This window comes from Thyridium curvatum (assembly GCF_004353045.1).
Source record: "Thyridium curvatum strain D216 chromosome Unknown NODE_119_length_83333_cov_84.680492, whole genome shotgun sequence".
Lineage (NCBI taxonomy): Eukaryota > Fungi > Ascomycota > Sordariomycetes > Thyridiales > Thyridiaceae > Thyridium > Thyridium curvatum.
The window spans coordinates 8,178-33,736 of record NW_022156874.1 but is presented as its reverse complement, the minus strand read 5'-3'; the positions used below and the strand labels follow the sequence as shown (position 1 = coordinate 33,736).

Here is a 25,559-nt window from a genome sequence, read left to right as displayed (position 1 = left end):
TGTGCCGCAGATGCGTTCCTTGTGCTGCAGGCTGGGCTGTGTACACGAGCCAGGGTCGGGTTATTTCGATGCTCAACCGCCAACGTTTGTTTACTTTGCCGTTGCGATGGAGACAGCATGGCCCGTGCGTTTTTGTTTCAGGAAGAGGGATGCATGGGTCAAGCCACGACGCCACACCAGCATGACCCCATACCGTTTTAGTGACGGCAGCCACATCTTCACATGCTTTGGGGGCGATTTTGAGTGGAGACCCTTGATTTTTGGTGGTGGCGGCCCTTTGTCTGGCTGGCCTGTATGACATCTTTTTGGTGATGGGCCACAATTTTGCGGCACTGAGGCAAAGCTTACCTGCGTTATCCTCTCCGTCAGATGTTACGAGAGAGTCAGTCCGGCTCCCCTTCTCGACGGCCCTTCGAATGATTCATTGTCTTATACTAGGAGACCACGGCTCTTGCACTGATGCCTCTCTAACGCATCCTTCTCCATCTCTCTCAACTCAAGCCCCTCTCCCACCCTCATCAACGTCTCTGATCAAAGCCCAGCCGATCTAGATACACCAGCACACACGCACGATGGAGAAATACTCCCAGTTCCGGGACAGAGGTACGTCTCACGGACTCCTTCGGGAAGAAGCCCGACTCGACAGCCAGCTCACCTCTTGCGCACAGGCTCCGGCATCTCCCCCTTCATCCCTGTCAAGACGCCCTCGACCTTCCTCTCCGCCCTGCCCCGCGTCTTCATCTTCCTCTTCCGCCTGCCCTTCTTCCTCGCCTACGCCGCCGTCTACTTCCTCGTCCTGCGCTGGCTACCCCTGCCCCTGGTGGCCCGCAAGCTCCTGCTCTGGGGCGTCATGGGCATCCCGGGCATATGGTGGGTGGACCTGCAGCTCGACGGCGTCAAGCGCGGCTCCCTGGCGCAGCAGCCGCCCTCGCGCGTGCCGCACCCGGGGTCGGTGATCGCCGCCTCCTTCACCTCCCCCGTCGACGCGCTCTACCTCGCCGCCGTCTTCGACCCCGTCTTCGCCGTCTCGTACCCGCGCTCGCGCAAGGTCCGCCGCGTCTCCCTGCGCGGCGCCATCGCCCACGCCCTCGGCACCGCGCAGCTCGCCGAGAGCCCCTCCCCGGGAGCTACAGGGCTGACGGATCTGCGGGCCCTCCTCAAGAGGTACCCGGACCGCGTCATCGCCGTGTTCCCCGAGTGCGGCACCACCAACGGCAAGGCCATCCTGCCCCTGAGCCCGAGCCTCGTCACCGTCCCCGCCGACACAAAGATCTTCCCCGTCAGCATGCGCTACACGCCCCCCGACATCACGACCCCGGTCCCGGGCGCTTGGTTCGCCTTCCTGTGGAAACTGCTGAGCCGGCCCACGCACCTCGTCCGCGTTAGGATCGCCGAGGGCGTGCTCAACACCAGCGCCTCTGTCAACGGCGTTGGGGCAGCAGCAGCAGCGCACGGAGTTGATGAGGCCAGCTCGCCGCAGTCCGATGTCACGTATGAGGAGCAGCTCGTCTTGGATCGCGTCGCCGAGGCGCTGGCCAGGCTGGGTCGCAACAAGAGGGTCGGCTTGACGCTGCAGGACAAGGCAAGGTTCGTGGAAGCGTGGCGCAAGTAGGTGTGCTGGATCGTCTTGCTCATTGGGGAGGAGGGTGTGGTGCTGTTATTGTTTCGTATCTACTCTTTTCCGACTCAAAATATCGCAAGGAGCTATGGATCGCATTTGCATGGTGTAGGCTCGGTTCTGCGTCGTCGATTTCCTTTTCAACATCACCAATGTCGAAGCTCTCACACTTGTTGAAGGTAGTTTGAACTTTGTGAACATATTTGATCTGATTTGATTGATATCTCTTTCTTGATTCTTTACATCCCTGACCGAAAACAACTAGCAAGAAGCCCAAAGTTGCAAAGATCAAGAAGTAACCCAGTAGTGCAAAAGAAGAAATACAAAAAGCACAAATTGCGCCTATTCATCCTTTTCTTCCATTTTTTGTTTTGCCCTTGACAATTACAAGCAGCTCTCAGAACGGATATCAATCATCTAATGTAGATACCTGCCACAAGCCCAAACAAAAAGGCCCATTCACATCCTCAACCTCACACACACAACAAATCGGCGATCATGCGTCGGTGATGCACCCGTGGCTGGCATCCGACACGAGCTGCGCGTACTTCCTCAGCGTGCCGCGCTTGGCCCTCGGCTCCCGCGGCGTCCACTCGGCCTTGCGCCTCGCCATCTCCGCGTCCGACACCTCGAGGTCGATGACGCGCTTCTCGGCGTCAATGATGATGTGGTCGCCATCCCGCACGAGGCCGATGGGGCCACCCTCGGCGGCCTCGGGCACGACGTGCCCGATCAGGAAGCCGTGGCTGCCGCCCGAGAAGCGCCCGTCGGTCAGCAGCGCGACGTCGTTGCCGAGGCCGGCGCCCATGATGGCCGAGCTGGGCTTGAGCATCTCGGGCATGCCCGGCCCGCCCTTGGGCCCCTCGTAGCGGATGATGACGACCGTCTTCTCGCCCTTCTTGAGCTCGCCGCGCTCGAGGGCGTCGATGAAGTCGTCCTCCTGGTCGTAGCACTTGGCCTTGCCCTCGAAGCGCAGGCCCTCCTTGCCCGTGATCTTGCCGACGGAGCCGCCGGGCGCCAGGGTGCCGCGCAGGATCTGGATGTGGCCCGTCGCCTTGAGCGGGTTGGACAGCGGGCGGATGACCTTTTGGTCCTCGGGGAAGTCCTTGAACTTCTCGAGGTTCTCCTTCATCGTCTTGCCCGTGACGGTGATGCCGCTGCCGTCGATGACGCCCTCCTTCAGCAGGAACTTGAGCAGGGCCGGGGTGCCGCCGATGTTGTAGAGGTCCTCAAAGACGTACTTGCCCGAGGGCTTCAGGTCGGCCAGCAGCGGGGTGCGGTCCGAGACGGCCTGGAAGTCCTCGACGGTCAGCTTGATGCCGACCGAGTCGGCGATGGCGATCAGGTGGAGCACGGCGTTGGTGCTGCCGCCGAGGATGTTGATGACAACCATGGCGTTCTCGAACGCCTGGCGGGTCAGGATATCGGAGGGTCGGATGTCCTCCCGGAGCAGGTTCTTGATGGCCTCGCCGATGTTGTCGCACTCGGCCTGCTTGGCGGGGTCCTCGGCGGGGATGCTGCTGCTACCGGGGAGGGTCATGCCCATGGTCTCGATGGAGCTGGCCATGGTGTTGGCGGTGTACATACCGCCGCAGGCACCGCTACCAGGGCAGGCGTGGCGGATGATGTCGAAGCGCTGCTCCTCGGTGATCTCGCCGGAGATGTACTGGCCGTAGGCCTGGAAGGCACTGACGATGTCGAGAGGCTGGCCGCTCTTGCCGCAGCCGGGCTTGATGGTGCCGCCGTACATCATGATGCTAGGCCTGTTGACGCGGCCCATGGCGATGAGGACGCCGGGCATGTTCTTGTCGCAACCGGGGATGGAGATGTTGGCGTCGTACCACTGGCCGTTCATAACGGTCTCGATACTGTCGGCGATGATCTCGCGGCTCTGCAGCGAGTAGCGCATGCCGCTCGTGCCCATGCTGATACCGTCCGAGACGCCGATAGTGTTGAAGCGGAAGGGCTGGAGGCCGGCCTTGGAGACCGAGTCCCGGATGCGCTCCGAGAGACCCAGCAGGTGCTTGTTGCAGGGGTTGCCCTCGAACCACACCGAGGAGATGCCGACCTGGGCCTTGTTCATGTCCTCCTCGGTCATGCCGGTGCCGTAAAGCATGGCCTGCGAGGCGCCTTGCGACTTGTGCTGGGTGATCTTGTAGGAGACTCTGTTCAAGTGCTCGTCGGCGGCACGGTATGCGGTGGTAGAGAGGAGGCGACTGGTGGTGACAGAGACGTTAGCTTGTGTCATATCATAGCATGCACTCGGCATGCACTCGACGGGTGCGCGAGAGGAACCTACGCCTTGGAGCTCGAGTTGCGCAAGCTGCCTTGGGACAGAGCCCGCGGCGCCCTCGTCCTAAGGAGAGCTGACGAGAACATTGTGTATATGTGTATGTGTGTATGTGTGTATGTGGAAAGTAGTGGCCGATCGAGGGTAGCCCTGGGTTCCGGAGCTGCAAAGACTTTTCTTCCTTCGAGGCCCTGAATGAAGCCCGATTGCTTCAAAAATGGCAGGACCAGGGAAAGAAAACGGTTGAGGATGACTCAACGGGATCAATTGAGGCCGCGCTGACCGCTGTCGCTATTTTATTCCCCAGATCACAGGGACAGTCACAGGGACACGGCGGTTTTGGGGTTTGGCTGCGGTCGCTTATTGCCAGGCTTGGGAGCGAGGTCGGCTTGCCGGGCAAAATAATTTGAGGGATTGGCTGAGCAGTGAGCACCCCGCAAATTTTGGCTTTGAATTCAATTGACTGCCCGCTGATTGGCCCGAGCTCTCCCAGAGCTTTTTCCACCTGCAGCCATCAAATTGATTGATCCCAGGCCCTGCATCGGAGGCGGCCTAGCTTCCCCGGCGAACATCCCCGGACCTGACTGCGGTACGTCAATATCTTGTGTTGTATGAATGTAAGTTATAGCAAGCAACCATCGTCGTTCGGGGATTCAAGATATGTATTCCCAAATTCACTATCTCTGTTCTATATCGTGTCCAAAATGACTTCTTTTTTTCGAGCCTAAACCTCCCAGATAGCCCCCCCAGATCCATCCCTCCCCATTCCACGTCTCCCGCTCAAACACCACTCGCAGCCAGTCCCCTCAAAGGCTCAACAACAGCATCAATAAACCGCCCAAGCGTCACCGTCCGGCTCTTAGATGAATCCCCCGCGTCTTTATCCTCGTCAAATCCGCGCCCAGAGAGACAACAGACCACCACGTCCCGGTACACCCGGCCCATCCGGGCACCCAGCCGCTTCTCGCCGAGCTTCACCAGCTCGTTCCGGATCTCCGCTGCTCCGGTGGTCCGGAAGCGGTCGCTCGCGAGCAGGCCGCGCTCGAGCGGGCGCCACAGACCGATCTCGAGCAGCACCACGCCCAGCCCGTAGTAGTCGTACGTCTGCCGATACCGGCCTGTCCGGCGGTACTCCGGGTGCTGGTACTCCTCCGGGTCGCCGTCCGTGCCGGGCCCCTCGGTCTCCCACCGGCTGCCGTCCGGCCGGCTCTTGTGGAGGCCGACCACGAAGGGCCGCATCGGCGTGGGTGGCTGGTCGAGAGGCTGTGCCTTGTTGTCGCCATCGCCCTCTTCACCGGCAGGTTCGCTTCTCTGCAGCAGGATGTTGTTGGAGTTGAAGTTCCCGTGCAGCCAGCCAATTGTGTGAAACTCCATCATGAACTCGACGAGGGCGAATGCGAGCTTGAATTTTTGCCCCAAGAGCGGTTGCTCGTAGTCCTGAGATGCCCCTTGCTGCTTTTGCATGCCAGCCAAGAGGAGCTGGAGCAGCGTGAGCGGCGGAGAGCCCATGCGTGGCGGGATCTTGTACACGAAGCCGTATCCGAACCTGCCACCACTACTTCCTGGTGCAGGAGCGACTTTCTCAAAGAAGCCGAGGCACTTCAATGCCGACAGCCCTGGCGACCGTCGATCGCTGTTTCCCAGGCTCTCGGCCCGGAGGTTCATCACAAGGCTGCGCTGAGACGGATCCAGCCTCTCCCACGAGGGTTTGTACCACATCCACTCCACCAACACTGCAGATCCTCTGAAGGTGCCGATTGTATGCGGATACCGATCACTCGATAGTGCAGGTCGGATATGAACGTCGCTGGCCGGCACAACCCATGTACTCTTATCTTGACCATCCTCGCCCTCGCCGCCTTCTAGATTCTCGGCCCTCGCTAATTCGAGCTGGATCTTCTTCATCCAAGCCAAGGCCCTTGTTGCCTCTATCATTGGCTGCTCAGTCCGTTGCAGAGCCTTATGTATCTCTAGCAAGTCGTCTTCACTCTCTGTTCTCAACAGATCCTGGCGCCAGTAGTCCTCCGCTTTCGTTTGAATGTGAGACGGTAAGCCATCCCAGAGGTCCGACAGATCCTCGTTGACCTTGTCACATAATGTGGCCCTCAAGCCGCGGTCGAATTCGGTATCAGACGTTGTGCAAGCGCCTCCGGGCTGGGCGACAAGCAACAGAATCTGGCCCAGTGTGTGGAACATGGCAGACATGAGCCTGATAGAGGACTCATACACAGCGTCCAGAAAGCCGATGCGGACTTCTTCCATGCCAGCATGGTCAATGGACAAGGCACGGCCCAAAGCCGAGAACCGGGTCTCTGGCATCCAGAGGTTCAAACTATGGCGCTGAAGTGCACTGTCTCTTCTGGCGCTTGAGATCTCGCCAAACTTGTCTCTGACTGCTTCAAAGTGGGCTCTGAAGCTAAGCCCTGTCAGATGTCGACAGACATGATCCATGGTTGGCCTTTCACTCGGCACTTGGACCAATGTCTTCAAGCAGAGCGCGACAAGTGCTGCCGACAGCGAGTTCTGGGGATCTTTATCATAACCTTGACGGTGTGAACCAGTCAGATCTCGCAGCCAACTGACGACAACTTCCTTCAGATTCCCGTCATTATCGTAGAAGACACTCTCTTCCCAATGCGAGACTCTGCCCGGAGCGAGCCGCTTGTCGCTGAACTCCCTGACCCCGCTCGCCCCTTTGTGCATGTACGTTACGACATCTGCCATCAGACATCCGAATGCCCATGTGTCTATGGGCCGTGCCACGTGTTGTATGCGGTTCTTGTCGTCCATACATTCCGGGGCCAGATAGTCCCCCGTCGTGGGCTTCCAGGGGGTCTGCGACTGCATCTCTATAGATTTGAGGTTGCCGAGGCCGAAGTCGGCCAGTAGGAAGGTCTCGCCGCTGACCAACACGTTGGCGGGTCGGAGGTCGTGGTGGTACCCGACCGCCTCGAAATCAAGACCATGCTGATCTTGCCGGAGACGGAGAGCATGGGCGTGGGAAAGGGCAGAAGCCAGACCCCGCAGGGCAGCGAAGAACGTGAAGTCGTGCTCAAATTTACCTAAGCGCTCCTCTCTCTGGAGGAACTTTTGGAGGTTTGTTTCTATGAAAGGGAACAGGAAGTAGTGCTGTTTCTGGTGGGTGTAGGAGCCAAGCAGCCTGATGATATTCGGATGTCGTAGTTGGTTCAGTAGTCGAAGGCATGTCTGCTCCCGCAGATAGACCCTGTCGTACTCTTCCCTTGAGCGGGCAGGTCGCAGTTTCTTTCGGACCACGTGCACCTTCTCGCTCTTCATTCCGCGTGAGTGTTTTAGCACGGTAATCAAAGGAACTCTGATACATAATAGATAATGAGAACTAACCTGGTCTCTTACCGCCAGCAACTCTTGCTGAGAAGCCAGGATCGCAACCTGGTCTACGTCTCCGTATCCGCCCGAGGCTATATGCTCGATCTCACCGACAAATGGCAAGATGACGTTCTCATCGATATTGCGGTGATGCTCAGACATGTTCGACGGAAAGACATACGGCAACACAGACCACTGCATCTCGAGTAGTGCGCCAGTCCCAGTGATCTCGGCGTCGCCAGCGTAGTTGGCACTAGCGATGACTTTCCTGACCTGTTCTCCTGTTAGGGGGAGACGGTCATCCAGGGTGCCGCAGTTGCGAAAATGAACGATGAGGTTCTCCATCCGCATGCGGATGAGTGCCGCGAACAGGCGACGTCCGTCGGTGAAAACGTCTTTCGACAAGCCGATCCGTTGGTGCTCAGGACAGGACATCTCCGCCACGGCTTTCTCGACTGCAGAAGAAGTGAAGATGGCATTCAAGCTCGCCCGGGGCAGAAAGTACCGCCGTGACTCGGAACAGACCATGTTGAGCTCGACCTGGCTGCGCAACAGCTCGACAACGGGCCTGCTGGGTATTGTCGACGGCAATGACATCGTGTTGACGAGCAGTGTTTCCATACGTATTGGTATGTGTCAAATTAGTTGAGACTTTGCTCTAGACTCCTTTCCATTGAGGATCATGGTGTGAGAATGCACGACGAGGCTCAGCCTGGTGGAAGGCAATATTGCAATGAAAGTCAGATGGCTACCTAGGTACCTCTCGGTCCTATTTGCTCCTTAGTCATAATGTGCAACCTCGTCAGCAGTCACCGGCGAGACGCATTTCACAGGCGCGCTTATCCACCAAACAAATCTGCCCGGCCCCTCCACCACAATCACACTCTTGGACACAGCCCCTCCTGGGCAGCAGCTGTGAGCTCTACTGAGTATTCATGACGGAGGCGATCTCCGCCTACAAGATCGAAAGTGCTCAGTCGACTGTCTCGAGTTGTCCGCAAAATGGAGGAGACGACGCGTCGGACTTACCCTAGTCAGAGCCCGGGGGGCTGTCACTTCCACATTATCACCCTGGGCCTGCGCGGTATTGGTCAGCAAGGCACGCAACAACCGTGGCGGCGGGGTCGACTGGCGAGAAAACATCCGCACTTTGATACTGTAATGGCTGGCCGAGCCGAACAGAGAAGCCAGCAGAGAGTCCAGCTTGGAGCGAATCAGGTATCGCGCCTCGAGGAAGGTGGTTTCAGCCATCGTGCTGGATACGATGGAGCGCTGGGGGGGCTTGAAATGCAGCTCGGTGCTTGCTAGGACGCTTGGCAGGTCGTCAAAAGCAAATGCGGATTGCACTGGTCTGTCTGACTGAACATCCGTGGCGACCGTCGTGTGGCGATGAGGGTCGCAGATATACCATGGCCAGGTATCGAACCCGGCGACACAGCCCCGATCCTGTCTGACGGTTTGGGCGTATCGATTCGCTACCCGCGCCTCCAATCCATTGCATTTGATGGGGCTGCATATCAAGCATCGGCAAATCTGGCGGCCTACGAGATCCATGTTGCGCGATGTTTGGCCACGGCTTGGGGCCAATCAGGGACAAGAGCGAGGCCTCGCTTTGGGCCAAGGGTCAACCTTTGGGCAGCCCTCGACAGAATGTATTTCATCTTGCAAAGCGCATTGCTGGCGCTCTCGCTCTCTCTCGCTCTCTTCTCGCATTGCCTTTGAGCGACAGGACTGCGACACGGTCTTCACTCGAGCTCGAGAATGACACAGTATGATTCAACTCTCCCCGTCTCCCATGTTGAAAGCCCAGCAAACGCTGGTCAGCTTTTACAGAACTCAGTCGACCCTGATCCAAGAGCGTCTGAAAAGGACGATCGCTTCTGGCAAAATTTTGAAGCAGAAGCCCCCAACCTGTTTGTCTCAGAGGACAGTCTTTGTGATGCAGGAGTCTTGGAATACGTTGCACAGGAAGAACAGTGCTCCTCGTCAAAAGTCTCAACATGGTATCAGCCGATGGACAGGATAAAGAGTGCGTCAGGGCTGAAGCGTGCTTTAGAGGTGAGCACATCAGACTCGTGCAAAATGAAAGCCATACAAACCAAATACTAACTGGCAACTCAGCGAGAGCTCCCCAGCCGCTCTTCACGATTAATGTAAGCTAAGTTCGATGGACTCATAGTATCGTCAAAACACGTTATACTAATTCTAAGTATTAGCTTGCTGAGCCGCGCCAACTCTTGGAGTCGTATCAAAGTCACAACAGCCATGTTCAAGTCTCTTTACAACACCATACACGTCAGCCCATTCTTTCTCAAGATCATGACGGGGTTTGGACGCAAGATATCGTCAACGGATGAGAACTTCATGACATGCTATACCCAGCTTTCCCGACCTCACGACCTTCAGAAAGAGAGGTCTCAGAATGCCAAGGATGCATCTCATGGCCCAGTTTTGCTTAGTTGCAAGGAAATACCAGGCACCACCGGTATGCTTCCTCTACTACTTTGAATTTACATCTATCAGCCAGAGTCTCTAATTAAGAATTGGCTTTAGAAACCGGCTACAACTTGCGCCATTTCGAGAGGCATGGCCGGGATCTCTGTAATCCTTGGTCATGTAGACAGTCGGCCATTCACCACTCGTATAACTTTGAGACGAAGCAATCTTCCTCAATTTTGATACAGCCTCCCCGTTCTCTCAACCTGGACTCGCAGACACTTGGTCCCATCATTCCAGATCATCCTCTCGGAATACACGCCGAGCTGCTTCTCTCCAGCACCACAGAGTGGAAGCAGTATCTGAATGATTTGTCAGATCGGTTGACATCTCTCGTAAGTTGATCTTCTTTTGAGAGCATTACTACAATTCTCTGTGCAATAGTATGGTAACTTTGAAATGTTTCTATTAGTACACCAAGATAGCTATCAGTAAATCCTTCACCGAATTTCAAGTCGACTTTGCTTCTACGCAGAAAACGCTGCAACTTCGACTCGAGTTGCACCAAGCGCACTCGATTCTAGAGAACACCCTCGACACTATAAAGACGCTGAATCAGCACGAGGGTTTAATCGCCAAGTTCTGTACAACTCCAGTCGGGCACCGAAGACAGTTCCGATGTGCCTTGGACAACATCTCCCGGGAGTTGCGAGGTCATCTTCGCACAGTACAGGTGCTTCTATCTTCGTCCGACGAGATCAAACAGATGGTAGAGACACCCCTTCTTCTCCTTCTTCTTCTGGGCCGTTTATTGTGTTGCTCACACGATGAATCCATAGTCCGACAATATCGTCCTGTTCCGCGGTCAAGAAGTCCAGTGTCAGAACGGTGCTCAACTCGCGCAGCTTGCTCACATCGACCTGGCGGAGACCAAGACCATGTCTGCCTTGACCAACAAGACAGCCCAAGACTCGCAGACAATGCGCATAGCGACTGTAGTTGCCATGCTCTACCTCCCTGCAAACCTCGTTCTTGTACGTCGCTTCCGTTAATATTCAGATCCTAGCCTACGCATTTCCCCGCCCTATCATGCAAATGACGAACTGAGCAGTCTCATGTTCCTAAGAGAGTACCGGTCTGACCTTATTACAGTCATTCTTCAGTACTTCGCTCGTAGATTTTGGTGGTGGCAAGGGTGGAACGAGCTCAGATTCAGGTGCCGGGACCATGAGGATCCACAAACAAGTATGGATAGCGGTCGTCTTGACATTTGCACTTGTCATCTTCACGGTCTCGGTCTCTTTCTGGTGGGAGCGGAATGGGAGGCGACGGCGCTGAGACAACAATGGCATATCATATCCCACAGGCTACCATGTCGGAGCGAATCGGTTGCAGACATCTTACGTTGCCTCTTTACCTACTTGTAGTCACACAGCACATTTTATAGTTCACCAGATTTGCAATTAGTGTCGTGACTCGGTAAGAAGATAGACTGAGAAACTCGCAACTACAAAATAGGATATGCAAGCTTGCCTATTATATGACCGCACTCGGTTGTCTTATCGTATCCATCTCATCTCCGCTGCAAGCGAGGGCCTTTCATCCGCCCATCTCTGCCCAGGAGACTTACTATGTCATCTGCGAAGATTCTCAGCTAGATGCCTGTAATTCCGTCGAAGAAGCGCCGGTTGATGATCCTCGCTCTCCTCCTCCATCGCCTGCTTGAGCAGCACCGTGGCCTCCAGGCCCCGGCCCTGGCCCATGTAAGCCCACGCCAGCCCGACCCGGGCGGACCTCATGTCTCGAGGCTCGACGACGGCGGCCGCGCTCCGGTCCTGGACCACCGACTGGTAGAGCTCGGCCGCCTCCTGCCACCGCTTCTGCTTGAGGTACATCTTGGCCAGCCGCTCGCGGCAGTCCATCAGCCTGAAATGCTTTGGCCCCCACACCCTTTCGCCCTTCTCGATGACCCGGGTCCACAGATCCTCGGCCTCGCCCCACCGCCCCTGGCCGGCGAGAGCTGCTGCCAGGCCAGACTCGCTGTCGAGCGTGAGGCGGTGCTCCTCCCCCCACATCTCCCTCCTCGCCTCCAGGACCTTGCTGTGCAGCTCTTCGGCGTCCTGCCACCGCTCCTGGATCCAGTACGCCCATGCCAGCTCAGACATGCTCTTCAGCGTGGTCGGCGCCTTCTCCCCTTGCTTCACCCTGCGCTTATCGATAACCTGCGCGAGTAGAGACTCGGCCGTCTTCGAGCGACCTTCGCTCCGCATTGTCGTCGCCAGCAGCTCCATGACGTCCAGGGTTCTCAGGTCGTCTTCCTTGAACACCTTGACCCTCATATCCAAGATGCGGTTGAAGAGCTCGTTGGCGTCGGCCAGCCGCCGGCGGTTCCAGTATATAATGGCCAGCTTCACGATGCCCTCCATCACCAACGGATGCTCCGGTTTCATTATCTTACCCTGGGTCTCGACGGCCTCTTCCTGCAGCCTTTCGGCCTCTTGCCACCGTCTCTGTTCTTGGTACGTTAGGACGAGCGATTGCTTGCTCGCAATCGTCTCGGTATGATCGTCGCCCAGGAGGTCCTTTCTAGCCTGCAGAATCTCGATCTGCAGAGCCTCAGCGTCCTCCACTCTATCCCGGCCTCTGTAGACCACAGCCAGGCTCCCCAGGCACAGCAGTGCATTCCTATGTCGCTCGCCAAATATCGCTTGCGTGTCGGCCAGAGCCTTGGAGAGCAGTGCTTCGGCATCATCCCATCGGTCCACCGTCGAATACATCACAGCCAGGTTCCTCATGGCCCTCAACACATCCGGGTGGCCAGCCGGGAGGATTTGCCGGTACGTCTCCAATGTCCGCTCCTGCAGACTGATCGCTTCTTCTTCGCGACCCGCCTCACAGTACGTGTTGGCCAGGTTGCACATGGAAGCCAGTGTGTATTCGTGCTCTGGGCCAAGCACCTTGGTCGACGTCTCCAGCACTTGTCTTTGCAGGCTTTCGCATTCGTCGACCCGGCCCAGGCTGGAATAAATCAACGCCAATACATTCCACGCTTGCAGCACTTCCTCGGACTCGTCCCCCAGCATTGTGTACAGTTTCTCGGCGACCTGTTCCTGTAATGCCAGAGCCTCCAGCCAGCGCTCCTGGACAAGATATAGTCCTGCGAGTTGGCTCATGATTTCGAGAGTCGGCTGGCTCTCACTTCCCTTCTCCCGTTCAATCTTCTGGTAAACCTCTTTTGTAAGAAGCTCCGCCTCTTCGAACATGGACTGCGCCATATAGACCGCGGATAAAGCTTGCGAGACGTCGTTAACAGGGTTGCTTTGAGCGCCGAGAACAGCAGTCAAGTCTCGTCGTTCCTGGTTGAGGTAAGCTTCTGCCTCTGCCAGCATTCTATGTTCCAGGTAAATATTGGCAAATGCTTGTGCCTCTGTGCCGACAGATCCAGATTGCGAGAGGTTGTAGAACCACTGCGTTGCACGGTATCGCTCGTTCTCGAGTCCTTGGCGTAAAATGTCTTGAAGATCTTGTACTTTTAGGTTGCTTCCCTGGAGGATGGACTCCGCTCTACTCTCGTCCCTTACGAAGCCGAACCCAGTATAATAGCACAAGGCCAACTGGACTCTGAACTCGGCCGGATTGGTTTGGTGTCGGTCACGGATGCAGTGAGCAATGTGTGAACGTAACCTATAGTCACATCGATGGAAGGACTGAAAATTGTGCTCAATCTGTGTTTTTCATAGACAATCCTGCGTCAGCTTGACATTCGTCCAATACAATGCTGACTCTAAGTCGTATATGTGAGGTAATTACCTTGAAGTCCGACGCTGAGACTTGAAGACTGAGATCTCGTGCAAGATCTTGGCGGGGAGACATATCTCTGATCCTATCAATGGTCTGGTCAGCTTTTGAGCTATGCATGGTTCCACTCTTCCCTACCATGTTGGCTGTACGCCCCTCAAGAATTCTTGAAGATCGACTCTATCCCGATCCAAAGGATCAGTGCTCAAACCCAACTCAAAGAAGTTGGTAAGCGCATATCTTTGACCCTGGTCTAGAGAGCCAACCTCCAGTTCCAGCAGACGCTGCGCAACGACCGGAAGAGTTCTGTCAAGCTTGAGATCATTGATATTCTCCATCGCTGCATCCAAGCCTACTAGATCAGGACAAAACTGTTTGACATCTTCAGCTCTTGGTTTGGCACCCATGAGATAGGGCTCGAAGAGGATCCACAAACACAACATGGACAAAGAGAAGATATCAGCCCTCATAGCCTCGGTCAGTGTCCACTCCCGTGACAAGCGATCATGCTCTGGGGCATTCCACGGCCGCGACATCGGCAATTTAAGCCGGCACGAGGCTTGTCCGGAGAGTTGGAGGGTAGAAAAGCCAAAGTCGGTCACTCGAGCGTTGCAGCCTTGTCCATCACTCTCCGGGAATACAAGGACATTTTCGGGCTTGATGTCTCCGTGGAGTATGCCTGGAGTTGCGAGTCATTTCATTTGTCCACAAGCCCCGACAAAATGAATCTTACCATGCATATGCATATAGGCGATAGCCCACACCACGTCAGCACACAGCCTGATCCTCGCATCCATCCCCGTGGCCCTGCCTACAGGAGACGCCAGAAAGCTCAAGAGATCCCCAAGGCTGCTTTTCTCGAAGACGAGCACCGGCCACGGGCGCTGGTCACCCGGGGATACCTCAAAGCAGATACCCTGCAGTTGAGCGATATTGGGATGTCTGCGGATGATGGGGTGGAGCAGAGCAACGACCTCAACCGTGAGGAGGCGGAAGACCTGCGACTCTGGCAGGGCGCTGACAGCGTCCATCAGAAGCTGATAGGAGTCGAGTCCATACTGTGTCGAAGCATGGTTATGGGGCTGTGTCGCGACCAACTGGTAGGCGACGTGTTTGAATGCGAGGCTGGTGTTCACGTTGACGGGGGTCTCGAGCACTCTTGCAGTCCCGCCCTGCCCGATGGGATCCCGACCGTGCTGCCATGAGATTGACAGGATCTGAACCTGGAACGCTTGGACTGTTGCCAGGAACTTGAGCAGATCATATTCTGTTCGCTGCTTATGGTCAGAAGTCGATACAATCTGCAGTGTCGAGGGAGGCAGCGCTGCCGTGAAGCTGGAGGCGTAAGACATCGAGGATGTGTCTTGAGGGTCTGAGCTATGATATGGTGTATGAGTGCTTGTTCGTGGGGACTACGCTCTGGAAGACAGGATTTGGCCAGCGATAGAAAAGATGTCAATCTCCATCGGCGGGCACAACCCGGGACGATGTGTCAGCCTTACTGCCCGTTCAGTGCAGGATGATTGGGCAGCTACGGAATTCAGTAACCACAATAGTTTCGTCTAGGATCCAATCACGGTGTGATCTGCTTCACGCCCAAAAGGGACATTCAACCGGCAATGCTGGAGAGGTATTATAAGAACGCACATTTCCTTCCAGCTCAGAGTCAATTGAGCCTTGTACATCTGATGGAAGGCCAAGATGAATTGGCAAGGACTAGGAGACCACGAGAGGTTTGTACCGAACAAGTGCCAGTTGGTCCGAGTCCTAGTTTCTTACGGCGGTCGGCAACATTCCATACTCTCGCCCGTTACTTACGAGCCTGACAACATGAAGGCCCAAAAGTCTACGGCGACAAAATTATCTCGTGGGATTAATAGAGACCGAGATAGGGACATACAACGGCACGGCCGCACGGGAGACAACCTTGGAAGTGTGGAGGTGGCGTGTGGATCACCACTGTCTTGTCCACCACCGCCTGATTGGCCCACACTTTAATGGGCTCGGTCGCGTCAAGTCGCGTCTCCCACACCACCCACCACCACACTTTTACACGACACTACCTGCTACCAGAACGTTGCCCATCGTTCATGACCAACTCTGCGATTCACGACACGCAGAATCGCCGACGGTCACGATGCTCCGACACGACCACAACCGGATCGAGCCCAAGAGGCGGAGCACTTTTGACTATCGCAAGAAGCAATTCGCCGAGGCGTCGTACAAGGAGACGCAGTATCCCACGCGTCTCAACTTCTACTCGGCCCCGCCCACCGCCGACATCACCCTCGAGCAGTTTGAGCAATGGGCCATTGACAGGTTACGCAGTACGGCATCTCTACCACAAAGCACTGCAGTCGCCGCCGCTGACACAAAGGGCCTCTCTCCCTTTCCCATCTAGTCCTCGCCGAGCTGGAAGCATGCTCCTTCCGCAACAAGACGCCCGCCGAGACGGCGACGCACATGAAGCCCCTGCTCGACAAGTACCTGCTGCTTGAGTCCAACAGCTCCTCCTCGACGCAGCTCTTTGCCCAGCGCCAAAAGGACCACTACAGCCACTTCATCCTGCGCCTCGCCTTTGCCCAGACCGAGGACCTGCGCCGCCGCTTCACCCGCGTCGAGACCATGCTGTTCCGCCTGCGCTTCAACGCCGAGGACGCCCGCGACCGCGCCGCCTTTGTGCAAGGGCTGAACCTCGACTGGGAGACGGTGTCGGACAAGGAGAAGCAGGAGCTGGCGGTCGAGCTGGCGGCCACCAGCGGTGCCGCGTACGGCCGCAGGGCCGCCGCCGCCCCTCCGCCGGAGGAGGAGACGTGGTGCAAGGTCGACTGGGAGCGCGTGCCGGACCTGGTCGAGGGCCGGAGGGTGTTTCTCAAGGCGGGCAAGGCATACGTGCCGGCGCGGGAGCAGGCGAGCATGGTCATCGCCGAGTTTACGTCTAGGTTGGAGCGGGCACTCGAGGTGAGCCAAAACGCTAACCCAAGAGCAACAACTACATCTTGGAAGGGGGAAAAAATACGACAAGTGGCAGGGCATCAACTAACGTATCTCGGCAGCTCACCGCGCGCGCGCTGCCCCGCCTGGACGAAGACGACCGGCTGACGCCCATCCTGAACCACCTGTCCAAGAACTTCGTCACGCCCGACGCCGCCTACAGCGACACGGCCAGCAGCCTGGGCGGCGCCGAGATCTCGGCGCGCAACATCGACGCCCTCGCGCAGCACATGCCCCTCTGCATGCAGAACCTGCACCGCACGCTGCGCCGCGACGCCCACCTCAAGCACTTCGGCCGGCTGCAGTACTCGCTCTTCCTCAAGGGCATCGGCCTCGGCCTCGAGGAGGCCCTCGCCTTCTGGCGGACGGCCTTCAACAAGATCACCGACGACACCTTCAACAAGGAGTACCGGTACAACGTGCGCCACGTCTACGGCGACGTCGGCGGCGACCAGAACCGCCGCGGCGGCGGGTACAGCCCCTACAGCTGCCAGAAGATCCTGACGGAGCACCCGCCCGGGCCGGGAGAGGCGCACGGGTGCCCCTACCGGCACTTTGACGTGGACAACCTGGGCGCGCTGCTGCAGCAGGTGGGCGTCACGGACCGGGCGGTGCTGCAGGGCGTCCGGGAGGACAAGGAGAAGCAGAAGTTCCACATGGCGTGCAACCGGCAAGTTTCTTTTTGTGTTCTCCCCATCTGGAAGTAGATGATGAGTCTGGTGCTAACGATGGGGTGTATCTTGCAGTGTCTTTGAGCACCTCCACAGAAAGGAGATTGAAAAGGCCAGGGCGGACGGCGTCATGACGGCCAACCAGCTCGAGACCATCGTCCACCCCAATGAGTATTTCAAGCGGAGTTTCCTGCTCAAGAACATGGGCAAGAACGGGGACGATGTTAAGATGGAGGGCTAATAAGATTGTCACGAGAATGGACGTGGGAATATAGGGCACGAAAGCATGTTTTTTTTTTTTTTACTTTTGGACGATTGGAAATACGATGGATGCATGAGCAAGGCATGTCAGAACTGTTCACTGGCCTGGTCACTTGTATTTGACAGGATAGGCACTCGGCGTTTTACGGAGTTTTGTTCTAGTCGTCCTGGTACGCTGATAATACAACAAAGCCTGTTTGAGATATGAAAATGCCCCGAGAGATCTTGACTTGTAAGACCATACCTAAGACGTCTGGAGTTCCTCATGCAACTTACAAAAACGGAACGACCAGGCTGGTGGATACGCTCCTTGTCTGCAGTTGACAGAGTCAGAGCTGAGACGGACCTCGACTCTGCTTGTGTTCAGCCACATAATGCTTCTTGGGGACCATCTCAAATCATGTCATGGCCAGGGCCAGAATCACACAAGAGGGCAAGAAGCGGGCTTGCTGCAGAGTCATGCACATTGCCCATCCCATTCTCGCAACAGCAGTTCGCTCGCTCTCACACGAATTCAAAGATCTTCACCGGCGCCTCCGGAGACCAAAGATCGGTGCGATGGGCCATTTCGTGAGAGAGATCGAAAGCCCTCTTTCTTCCAATGCCCGTAAAAGTTGCCTGACGGGAAGAGCCGTCCAGAACTGACACGGCCGTGAAGAAGGAAAAAAAAACGCCACTGGTGCCCGTGGCGCATAGCGTAGCTGCTCGGGATGGTACGATCCCCCCGTAGGCTAAGAATCTAGACCTTTCGGATCGTCCGCTCACCTCGAACAATACCTGCTGGGAATGGGGGACTTGGAGTTGCTCATGCGATCTGCGATGTGCGTTCCGTCGTACGCAACGCCCCCATATGCATTCCGGGGGCCTCGGCAGATGATGTTTGTGCTAAGGGAGTGAGCTTTAGTCTGATTGGGAATACCTTCAAGATCAGATCGAGATGGGACATGTGAGGGGGTGTGCGTTTTGTGCGTCCGGGCAAAAAGCTCCGAGTCGGGCGCCAAGCGTGGCCGAGCATAAGGTAGAACAGGGGGATCAACATCTGAGGTACGTCAAGTGAAGCTATTCACAGAAGATGGAAGAAAATGGCTCGCAGGACGTCAGTCACCTTGCAGGTGTGTGGGGGCGAGCAATAATACTCTTGTCCGCCAAAGACAAAAAACAATGGTTTTTTTTTCCCGTGGTGTTTTGACTTGAAAGCGCAGGGTGGTGTGTGTAAGTGCTTTGATATCACACACCCACGTCCACATCCGATCCGATCACAACCCTTACCTTTGCTCCATTCCCATCAGTTATCGTCCCTTGAAAAAAAGAGAAGAGCAAAAAAACCAGGAATGAAAGCAGACCCTGCGTCACTAATGGAAGCACGAAGGGTAAGGGTATGTGCCTAGTAGGTGTAGCGATAGCGAAACGAAAAGAAGGGGTCGTGGGCAGAGACGCTACAACATCACGAACTACCGATCCGAGGCGGGTACCAGTGTTGAGACTCACCGTTTTCTCATCGATTTCCCAAAGCCCTGATTATCCTATTGGCCCCAGGCCCAGCGCCGAAACGGTGAGAGAGAAAGGGATCGTCAGCCGAAAAGCCTGCTTTTTGGGGAAAGGTAATGCCGTGCCTATGCCTGTGCGTGGCAGTCGTCGCTCGAAATCGGCCGTTTTGCAGCCAAATCTTCGATCGTGGACTCCTTCATCAGGCCCCACTGATCGAGGATTTGGCAAAAACGGAGCCAAGGAGGAACGACACACAAGGGAGCGAGGGAGGGAGGGGCGTGTCAAAAACTGAAATGGGACGCGATGATTTGGTGGGCGATGGCGCGCCCCGCCCCGGACCTGTCAGAAAACGGAATGCTGGGCTTCAAATGTTGGAACGGCGTGCTGCAGAATGAGGTCACAGGCCACCTCTAAAACACCTCCGTCGGTATTCGCGCCATTTCAACCTCTTTTCTTCCAGGGCAGGCACCCGGCACTATTGGACGGAAAGAGGGGGGAAAAGCCACACCCCCCCCTTCTAAACCAGACCGATGCATTCCGAGAAAATTGCGAATGCCCTCACTTTCTTTTCCCTCCTCTCTTGCTGCATGCACCGGCTCTTCTGCTAGTTAATTTCGGCGCTTACCACGCCAAGGGGGGGTTGGGCGTGCTTGCAGCACTGGAGGTGCCCACGCGCCCCTGGCCGACTCTTTTTTTCCCGTATCGTGCATGCGGCGCCTTGACTTCCCACACAGCTACAAGTACATTGAACTCACAGAGACAATGCCCCATGTGCTGCTGAAGTTTCTTGATCAGGAAGATTCATTCAAAGACAGCCTCTATCCTTCTTGTGGAAGGGGCACCGACAACGTTCTCGCCCGATCTCTGTTAGATCTGATCTCTCGAGCTGAACGGTGGGAACTGATCAAAACTCTGAATCCGAAGCTTGACACCTTGTGTTCAGCTGTGACGTACCGGTACCGTACCCGCACCCGCACCCGCCGCCAGCGCTACGTCCCAGAGTTGTCTAGACTCTGCTCTTCACAGCTCAAACTAACTTCAAGTACCCTCGTTTCGACGGGTTCTTCCACTTCACTCTTCCCAAGAACGGACTGATGCAATTCCGCGGGCAGGCACTGGTACAAGTACTGGGACAAGGGAAGGGGGAGGGGCGTGTAAACCTACCTGGCGCCAGGCCATTTCATCATTTTCTCGGTGTGTGCTACCTTGCGAACTGTTTGTGTGATGGCAGGCTGAACCTCCTGCCCACAACACAACCCCGGCCAGCAGAACAGTCCAGACCGGATCGTCGCTTCTGACCTGGCCTGGCCCCCTTCCCTTCCCGTGCCCATTCTCCCTTGCTGGACACACGCCCAACCACCAAGACGGTGGAAACCAGAAGCCATTTCCGCTTGCTCCGCACATGACATCGTCGTGCATGGAGGGTGCACACCGGCGCGCCGATAACCCCTGGATCTGTGACCCAATCGTCATGGTGAGCTTGCAGACCTATCCAGTTGCGGCGGATAAACTTGGTAAAAGCGCATCAAAAGGAATTCAAGGGTCATTTTCCCTCACACTTACAAGTAGATGCAGCTTCGAGGATCTAACCAAGCTCCTCCGTAGCTTTGCATGCACACAACGGCTGTGTTCACTGGGTACAGTAGTTAGTGTGCTACCGAGGCTGATCTTTGCCCTGACAGGGTCGACGGACCCGACCAGTCTCGCAGACACGAGCTTCTCTTTATTTATGGAAAGAGAATATGCATGCATGCGTGACTGGGCTGTGGCTTGCGACTCTTTTGACGCCGGTGAGGTTTCCCTCGCGCATGTATTGGTCTGCTAAACGGAAAAGCTCACCAAGATCTGGGAAAGCTTCCCCAGAGACCCGTCTAAGCTGCCAGGTCCAACTTCTCCACGCTCCACCACCACGCACACATTCCCAGACAACGATCCCTTGCCTCATCATCGCCAGGTACGGACACCTATCCCACGCCCAGCTATCTTGCAAAGGTAGAGGAGGCCGCCCCCCACCTTCCAGACTGCAAGTGTTTGTCAATGGTAAAGGGGTGGTTATGTTGTTGCAAGTGCGGCTTAAACTGCTCCCACACTTACACACAGCCCGGCGGTGTGTGTGCTGTACTTGCATGCCCGTCCCGGTCAACAGGGCCGTGCAACAAATGGGGGACCTGGATGGGCTGCATTGCATCAATTTGTCCTGCAGAGCACCACTCTATATTGCAGCAAGGCCGACCGCATAGGTCAACACACCTAACCAAGGACTTATCACTTGTCACCCACAACTCTGCGCGCGCATTATGCCTCCAGAAACAGAGCAAAAGACATGCAAAACGGAAAAAGGGACGAAGACGGAGACGTTGTGGACAGCCTCGCTGGCTCTCAGCAATTGGAGACTACTTTTTGCAGACGATACCCCAGGGTCTCAAGCCACTTCGCTAAAAGGGAGGAGGTGTTTCATTCTCCTTCGTGACTTGGCAGGCAAGCCACATGAAGCCATTCCAACTCTACCCAGAGACCCTGACTCGTAGCTACCTACCTCTACACTGCTCTGCTCTACTGACTCCAATGGTCCAGCCCTCACTTCCCCACAGGGAGGGCATCTAATCCATTCCTCCCTTTCTGTCCTCCTTCCCAGTCTGGCAAAAACCCGGCAGGTCTTTGCGCCTGTCACTCTAGCACCGGGCCCAGTCCTCCCCCCCCCAATCCGGGAGATGGCGTGCTGCATGTGTGTCGTCAGTCTGGCGGAGTTTGCTGTTCCCAGGCTCTCCTCCTAAATGACCTGCCAGACTAAAGGGCTAGACAGCGGGGGTGGTGGGTGGTGGTGTTGTTGTTGTTAGTTAGCTCGACTTACACCGGACGGACGCGCTTACCACACCCCCCAACCCGGCAGGCTGGTGAGAGTAGCGCCGGAACCCTTCATTTGCGCATTCCTTGTTTCTTTGGGCTTCTCACCAACTAGGTAACTAGTCCCAGGGCGAAAACGTCAGACAAAAACTTCAAGCCACATTGCCCACCGACGACTAGATAGTCTCACAAATGGCGCAATTGGGAGGAACTCAACTACCTACCTACCCTGGTACCCCGTGACGTACCTATCGTGAAGCTTCAAATGGGGTCCTTTTAAAACGAGGAAAACAGGGGACCACCAGCCGGCGCGAAGAGGGTCTGACGGTGCTAAATTTGAGCCTTTGTCTGACACGAGTACCACAGGTAGGAATGTTTCTGTTCTGGTGCCAACCAGTCGGGGCTACCGTGACGGGCGCTGTTCCGCTCTCGATGCGGAACATACCTCCTCCCTCCCTCCCTTCCTTGGCTTGTCGTGCAAAGAAACACTACACTCCCACATGGGACTTGCCGTCCAAGCTCCCGCTGTCCCAGTAGTAGCTCTGGACCCTTGGATTTACGGCAGCTGCTAGGTAGGCTTGCCTCCCCCCCATCTACAGAGTACCTAGGTAGCTTCAAGACACAAAAGCCGTTTCCTTGTGCTACTTACTGCTGGTCACAACAAGTGACATGTCACCTTTGTGCGAGTTCCTCCCCAAGCCAGTCGCTCTCTCGAAACACAAGACTGACTGATGGTGTGCGCCTCGGTCACACATAAGCCTACCTAGTAGTGAGCAATGCATACCCTACCGTACCCTACATGGACAGTCTCACTCATCTCAGATGAATCAGGATATGCATTCGTTCTTCGTGACTTTGTTTCATTTCAATTGTTTCATACTCTTGCCATCTGTGCAAGACAAGAGAAGAAGAATAAATCGGGGGTAGTAACTAAAAAAAGGAGGAGGTATCTAGTCATGATAATTGAACAATGCCCCAGAAGATGATCAAATCATAATAATGCACCCACCCCTCGTGTATATGTGTGTGCGCCGTGTACAATCCCCCCCAATTGATGAAAAAGAATTCGAGGTGTAGATCCCGCCCAGTTTATCTCGTTACAAGTACCAAAGAAAATTCCAGCCCCATGATTTTGGTTCATAAAAACGCTTGTCAGATAAAATGAGACCCGTTTATCCCTCTCAAGTGATAGAAAACGCCTCGCTAAAAAAAGAGAAACAGCTGGGGGGCTAGTAAGGCATGAGAAAAGCAAGTCATCATGAAGAGAACACAAAAAGTAAAATCTTGCCTGCCAGCCACCGAAATTGACTCGGGCGGGCAGGGGAGAAAAACAAGAAGAAGAGAAAGAAGAAGAGAAAAGCGACCAGTCCAGGCGTCGTCGCTGCGAATGATTCAAGCTGAAACAAGACGAGGAGGGTCCACCATCCCCAAAGAGGCCAAGAAGAGGAGCCCGAGAAAGAGTCACACGCGGAGAGGGAAAGCGAGGCTATTCCCAAAATTCCGACCGCGGGTTGCTCCACCCACTTTGTTGCCCTGACCGTGGCATGGACTATCGTCTTGCGCCGGGACAGAAGAAAGAAAAAAGAAAGCAACAAAGTTCGGGGCGACGTCACCGGGCTTCGAAGCCACTTTGAGGGGGACAGGGTGCAGGACGCGCGAGGCGCTAAGCTCGACTCCTGGGCGAGCTAGACGCCAGACGGGTCTAGACAGGCCGGAAAGTGGTCTGGTGCAAGATGGCGTTGGAATGCAATCCAGGTCTCGGAGGCGTAACAATAGTTGCACCAGTAGCCAGCGACCGGTAGCAAAAAGGTGGCGATGTCTTTCAGGTCGCGAGCCGGGCACTCAAGTTGGGGCGTTTGCATGCAATCGTGCATTGCGTTGAGGCGGCGACGAAGAAGAAGAAGGGAAAAGCAGATCGTGCAGCTGCATCATGTCGTGGAATGCCAGATGCAAGGAAAGCCCTGAATATCCTTACACCGAAGAACCAGGCGCTGGTGGGAAAAGGCGAGTCGTATTCCGCAAATAGAAATCCAGGGTGGAGGTGGGCGCTCAGGGTTACTGGCCAATTGCTTGAACCCCCGCGCACTGCCACTCATCCACCCCAGTACCAGTAGTACCACGAGCGCAACGACCACCGGTGGATATCCAACAACTTTGTTTGCACAAAGGTCGTCCAAATTGGTCCAGTGAAATGCGTGCCGACAGCGGAGAAAAACACGTTGTTCAACAACGTATGTTCTGAGTGGTTTCTGCATCCCGTCCCAAGTGACAGGTAATGTGCAAGGAGACTGTTTCGGCAGTCCCGAGGGCGGGTAAGAGTAAGCATCTGCATCTCCCGGATCATCCGCCATCCTTGCCTTGCATGACCGATGCATGCAGCACTCGTAACCCTTCGATGCGAATAGATAGGCGGTCTGCTTTTTGTGATTCGAAGGGGCGTGTGGTTCAGAAGGACCAGAAGTGGAAGTACCAGAGATCCCTGAATCATACCGAAATTTTTGTCCAACGAGATATCGAGATAGCAGTCCATACCGCCCGTCTTCTTCCGCGTGTTATCCGTGCCTCCAAGAAGGAAACCCTGTCCTCCTCCGGCGGAGGTTGTTGTTGTTGTTGTTATGGTCCGTCGTGGATGTCCTAAACCGAAAGAGTCGTGATAGTGGCCGGTTCCCATGCGTATGTCTCCAATTTTGCGTTGCGTTGCGTTGCGTGTCCGTCTTAGCAGGCTGCTTTCCTTCAGCTTCATTTGTAGCCCACCATCTTGGCGCAGCGCTGGCAGTAGTAGATGTTGGTGCCGACACGCACCATGCCCGTGGCGCTCACGTCGTCCGTGGACACGGTCTCGACGGAGCGGGCGCAACGCAGGCAGCGGAGCACCTCGACGGAGACGGCGGGCCTCTGTGCGGCTTCCATGCTGTGCCTCATTGAAGACCTCGAGGCTGAAGTGGACAGGTCAGAGTCGGACGAAGAGTATGCTGACGATGATGATGACGAGGAGCTGTCGTAGTGCGTCTTGGGCGGCCGAATGGTTCGTGATGAAGACATGATGTTGACAGGTGGATGGGGAGGGGGCGGGAAGCCCATACATATAACGTTGGTGCCGATGCAGTGAGAGTGTGTTTGCCTTGTCTTGGGAAGACAACAAGTAGAACGGCCTAGACCAGTGGGAGCGACTTTGAGCTGGAAGTTGTTGTCGAGCAAGGCGGGGCGTTTCTGTTTGGTTCTGGAACAGACCAGGGATAATTGAAGGAGTAGCAGGAGGACAGAAGGAATCTAGGATGTCCCGGATGGAGGTGTTTTATGAAAATAGGAAATCAGAGCAGGACTAGGATGGCTGAGCAAGAGATAAAGAGCGATCCGGCTGTGGGTGCAGCGCGCATCTCCAACGACATGGGAGCCGGGGGAGGGGGGTGTGTGTGGTACGTATGCAAGTAAGTCTCTTTTTCGAGAGCATCCAGCAACAGAGGTACCCAGGACACAGCCAGAGACAACGCAAGACACAATGGCGCCGATGCGGGCTCGATGAGACGACGCTCGCTCACTCACACAAACACCGCGCATCCACCCACACCCCTCCCCCAGGCTAGACAACAGTCATCCGCACGCCAGCCTAGAGATGGGTGCGACATACGGCACAAGACTGAACCTTGTTGACAGGGGTGCCGGGGTGTGTGCAGCAGAGGGCCAGATGAGCCAGGGTAACGCTAAAACGCTCACGCCCCCCTTGATCCAAGCCAAAAGCCAAGGTTTTTGTCTCCGTCTTGCAGCAACCCCACTGGACCGCCCGCCCAGTCCAGGTTTGAATTGGCAAAAC

The 25,559-nt window shown here is 55.8% G+C and overlaps 7 protein-coding genes across 7 annotated transcripts; 3 read left to right on the top strand and 4 right to left on the bottom strand.

Annotated features, from left to right (window-relative positions):
• Positions 1–572: 572 nt before the first annotated feature.
• On the top strand, positions 573–1,612 carry E0L32_011792 (uncharacterized protein; the record flags this gene model as incomplete). The annotated part of the gene is made up of 2 exons (XM_031134561.1): positions 573–603; positions 669–1,612. 2 exons carry the CDS (start codon positions 573–575, stop codon positions 1,610–1,612), a joined length of 975 nt encoding a protein of 324 aa, XP_031000005.1.
• Positions 1,613–2,114: 502 nt separating this feature from the next.
• E0L32_011791 (uncharacterized protein) lies at positions 2,115–3,997 on the bottom strand (the record flags this gene model as incomplete). Its single annotated transcript, XM_031134560.1, has 2 exons — positions 2,115–3,834; positions 3,918–3,997. The coding sequence occupies 2 exons, from the start codon at positions 3,995–3,997 to the stop codon at positions 2,115–2,117; spliced, it is 1,800 nt and encodes a 599-aa protein (XP_031000004.1).
• A 691-nt stretch (positions 3,998–4,688) lies between these two features.
• On the bottom strand, positions 4,689–7,853 carry E0L32_011790 (uncharacterized protein; the record flags this gene model as incomplete). The annotated part of the gene is made up of 1 exon (XM_031134559.1): positions 4,689–7,853. One exon carries the CDS (start codon positions 7,851–7,853, stop codon positions 4,689–4,691), a length of 3,165 nt encoding a protein of 1,054 aa, XP_031000003.1.
• A 965-nt stretch (positions 7,854–8,818) lies between these two features.
• E0L32_011789 (uncharacterized protein) lies at positions 8,819–10,744 on the top strand (the record flags this gene model as incomplete). The annotated part of the gene is made up of 7 exons (XM_031134557.1): positions 8,819–9,025; positions 9,090–9,314; positions 9,378–9,409; positions 9,473–9,741; positions 9,810–10,087; positions 10,165–10,461; positions 10,532–10,744. 7 exons carry the CDS (start codon positions 8,819–8,821, stop codon positions 10,742–10,744), a joined length of 1,521 nt encoding a protein of 506 aa, XP_031000002.1.
• Positions 10,745–11,326: 582 nt separating this feature from the next.
• Positions 11,327–14,842, bottom strand: E0L32_011788 (uncharacterized protein; the record flags this gene model as incomplete). Its single annotated transcript, XM_031134556.1, has 4 exons — positions 11,327–13,399; positions 13,503–13,575; positions 13,629–14,169; positions 14,224–14,842. The coding sequence occupies 4 exons, from the start codon at positions 14,840–14,842 to the stop codon at positions 11,327–11,329; spliced, it is 3,306 nt and encodes a 1,101-aa protein (XP_031000001.1).
• A 785-nt stretch (positions 14,843–15,627) lies between these two features.
• On the top strand, positions 15,628–17,396 carry E0L32_011787 (uncharacterized protein; the record flags this gene model as incomplete). The annotated part of the gene is made up of 4 exons (XM_031134555.1): positions 15,628–15,817; positions 15,868–16,451; positions 16,547–17,187; positions 17,231–17,396. 4 exons carry the CDS (start codon positions 15,628–15,630, stop codon positions 17,394–17,396), a joined length of 1,581 nt encoding a protein of 526 aa, XP_031000000.1.
• Positions 17,397–24,487: 7,091 nt separating this feature from the next.
• On the bottom strand, positions 24,488–24,790 carry E0L32_011786 (uncharacterized protein; the record flags this gene model as incomplete). The annotated part of the gene is made up of 1 exon (XM_031134554.1): positions 24,488–24,790. The coding sequence occupies one exon, from the start codon at positions 24,788–24,790 to the stop codon at positions 24,488–24,490; it is 303 nt and encodes a 100-aa protein (XP_030999999.1).
• Between the last annotated feature and the right edge of the window lie 769 nt (positions 24,791–25,559).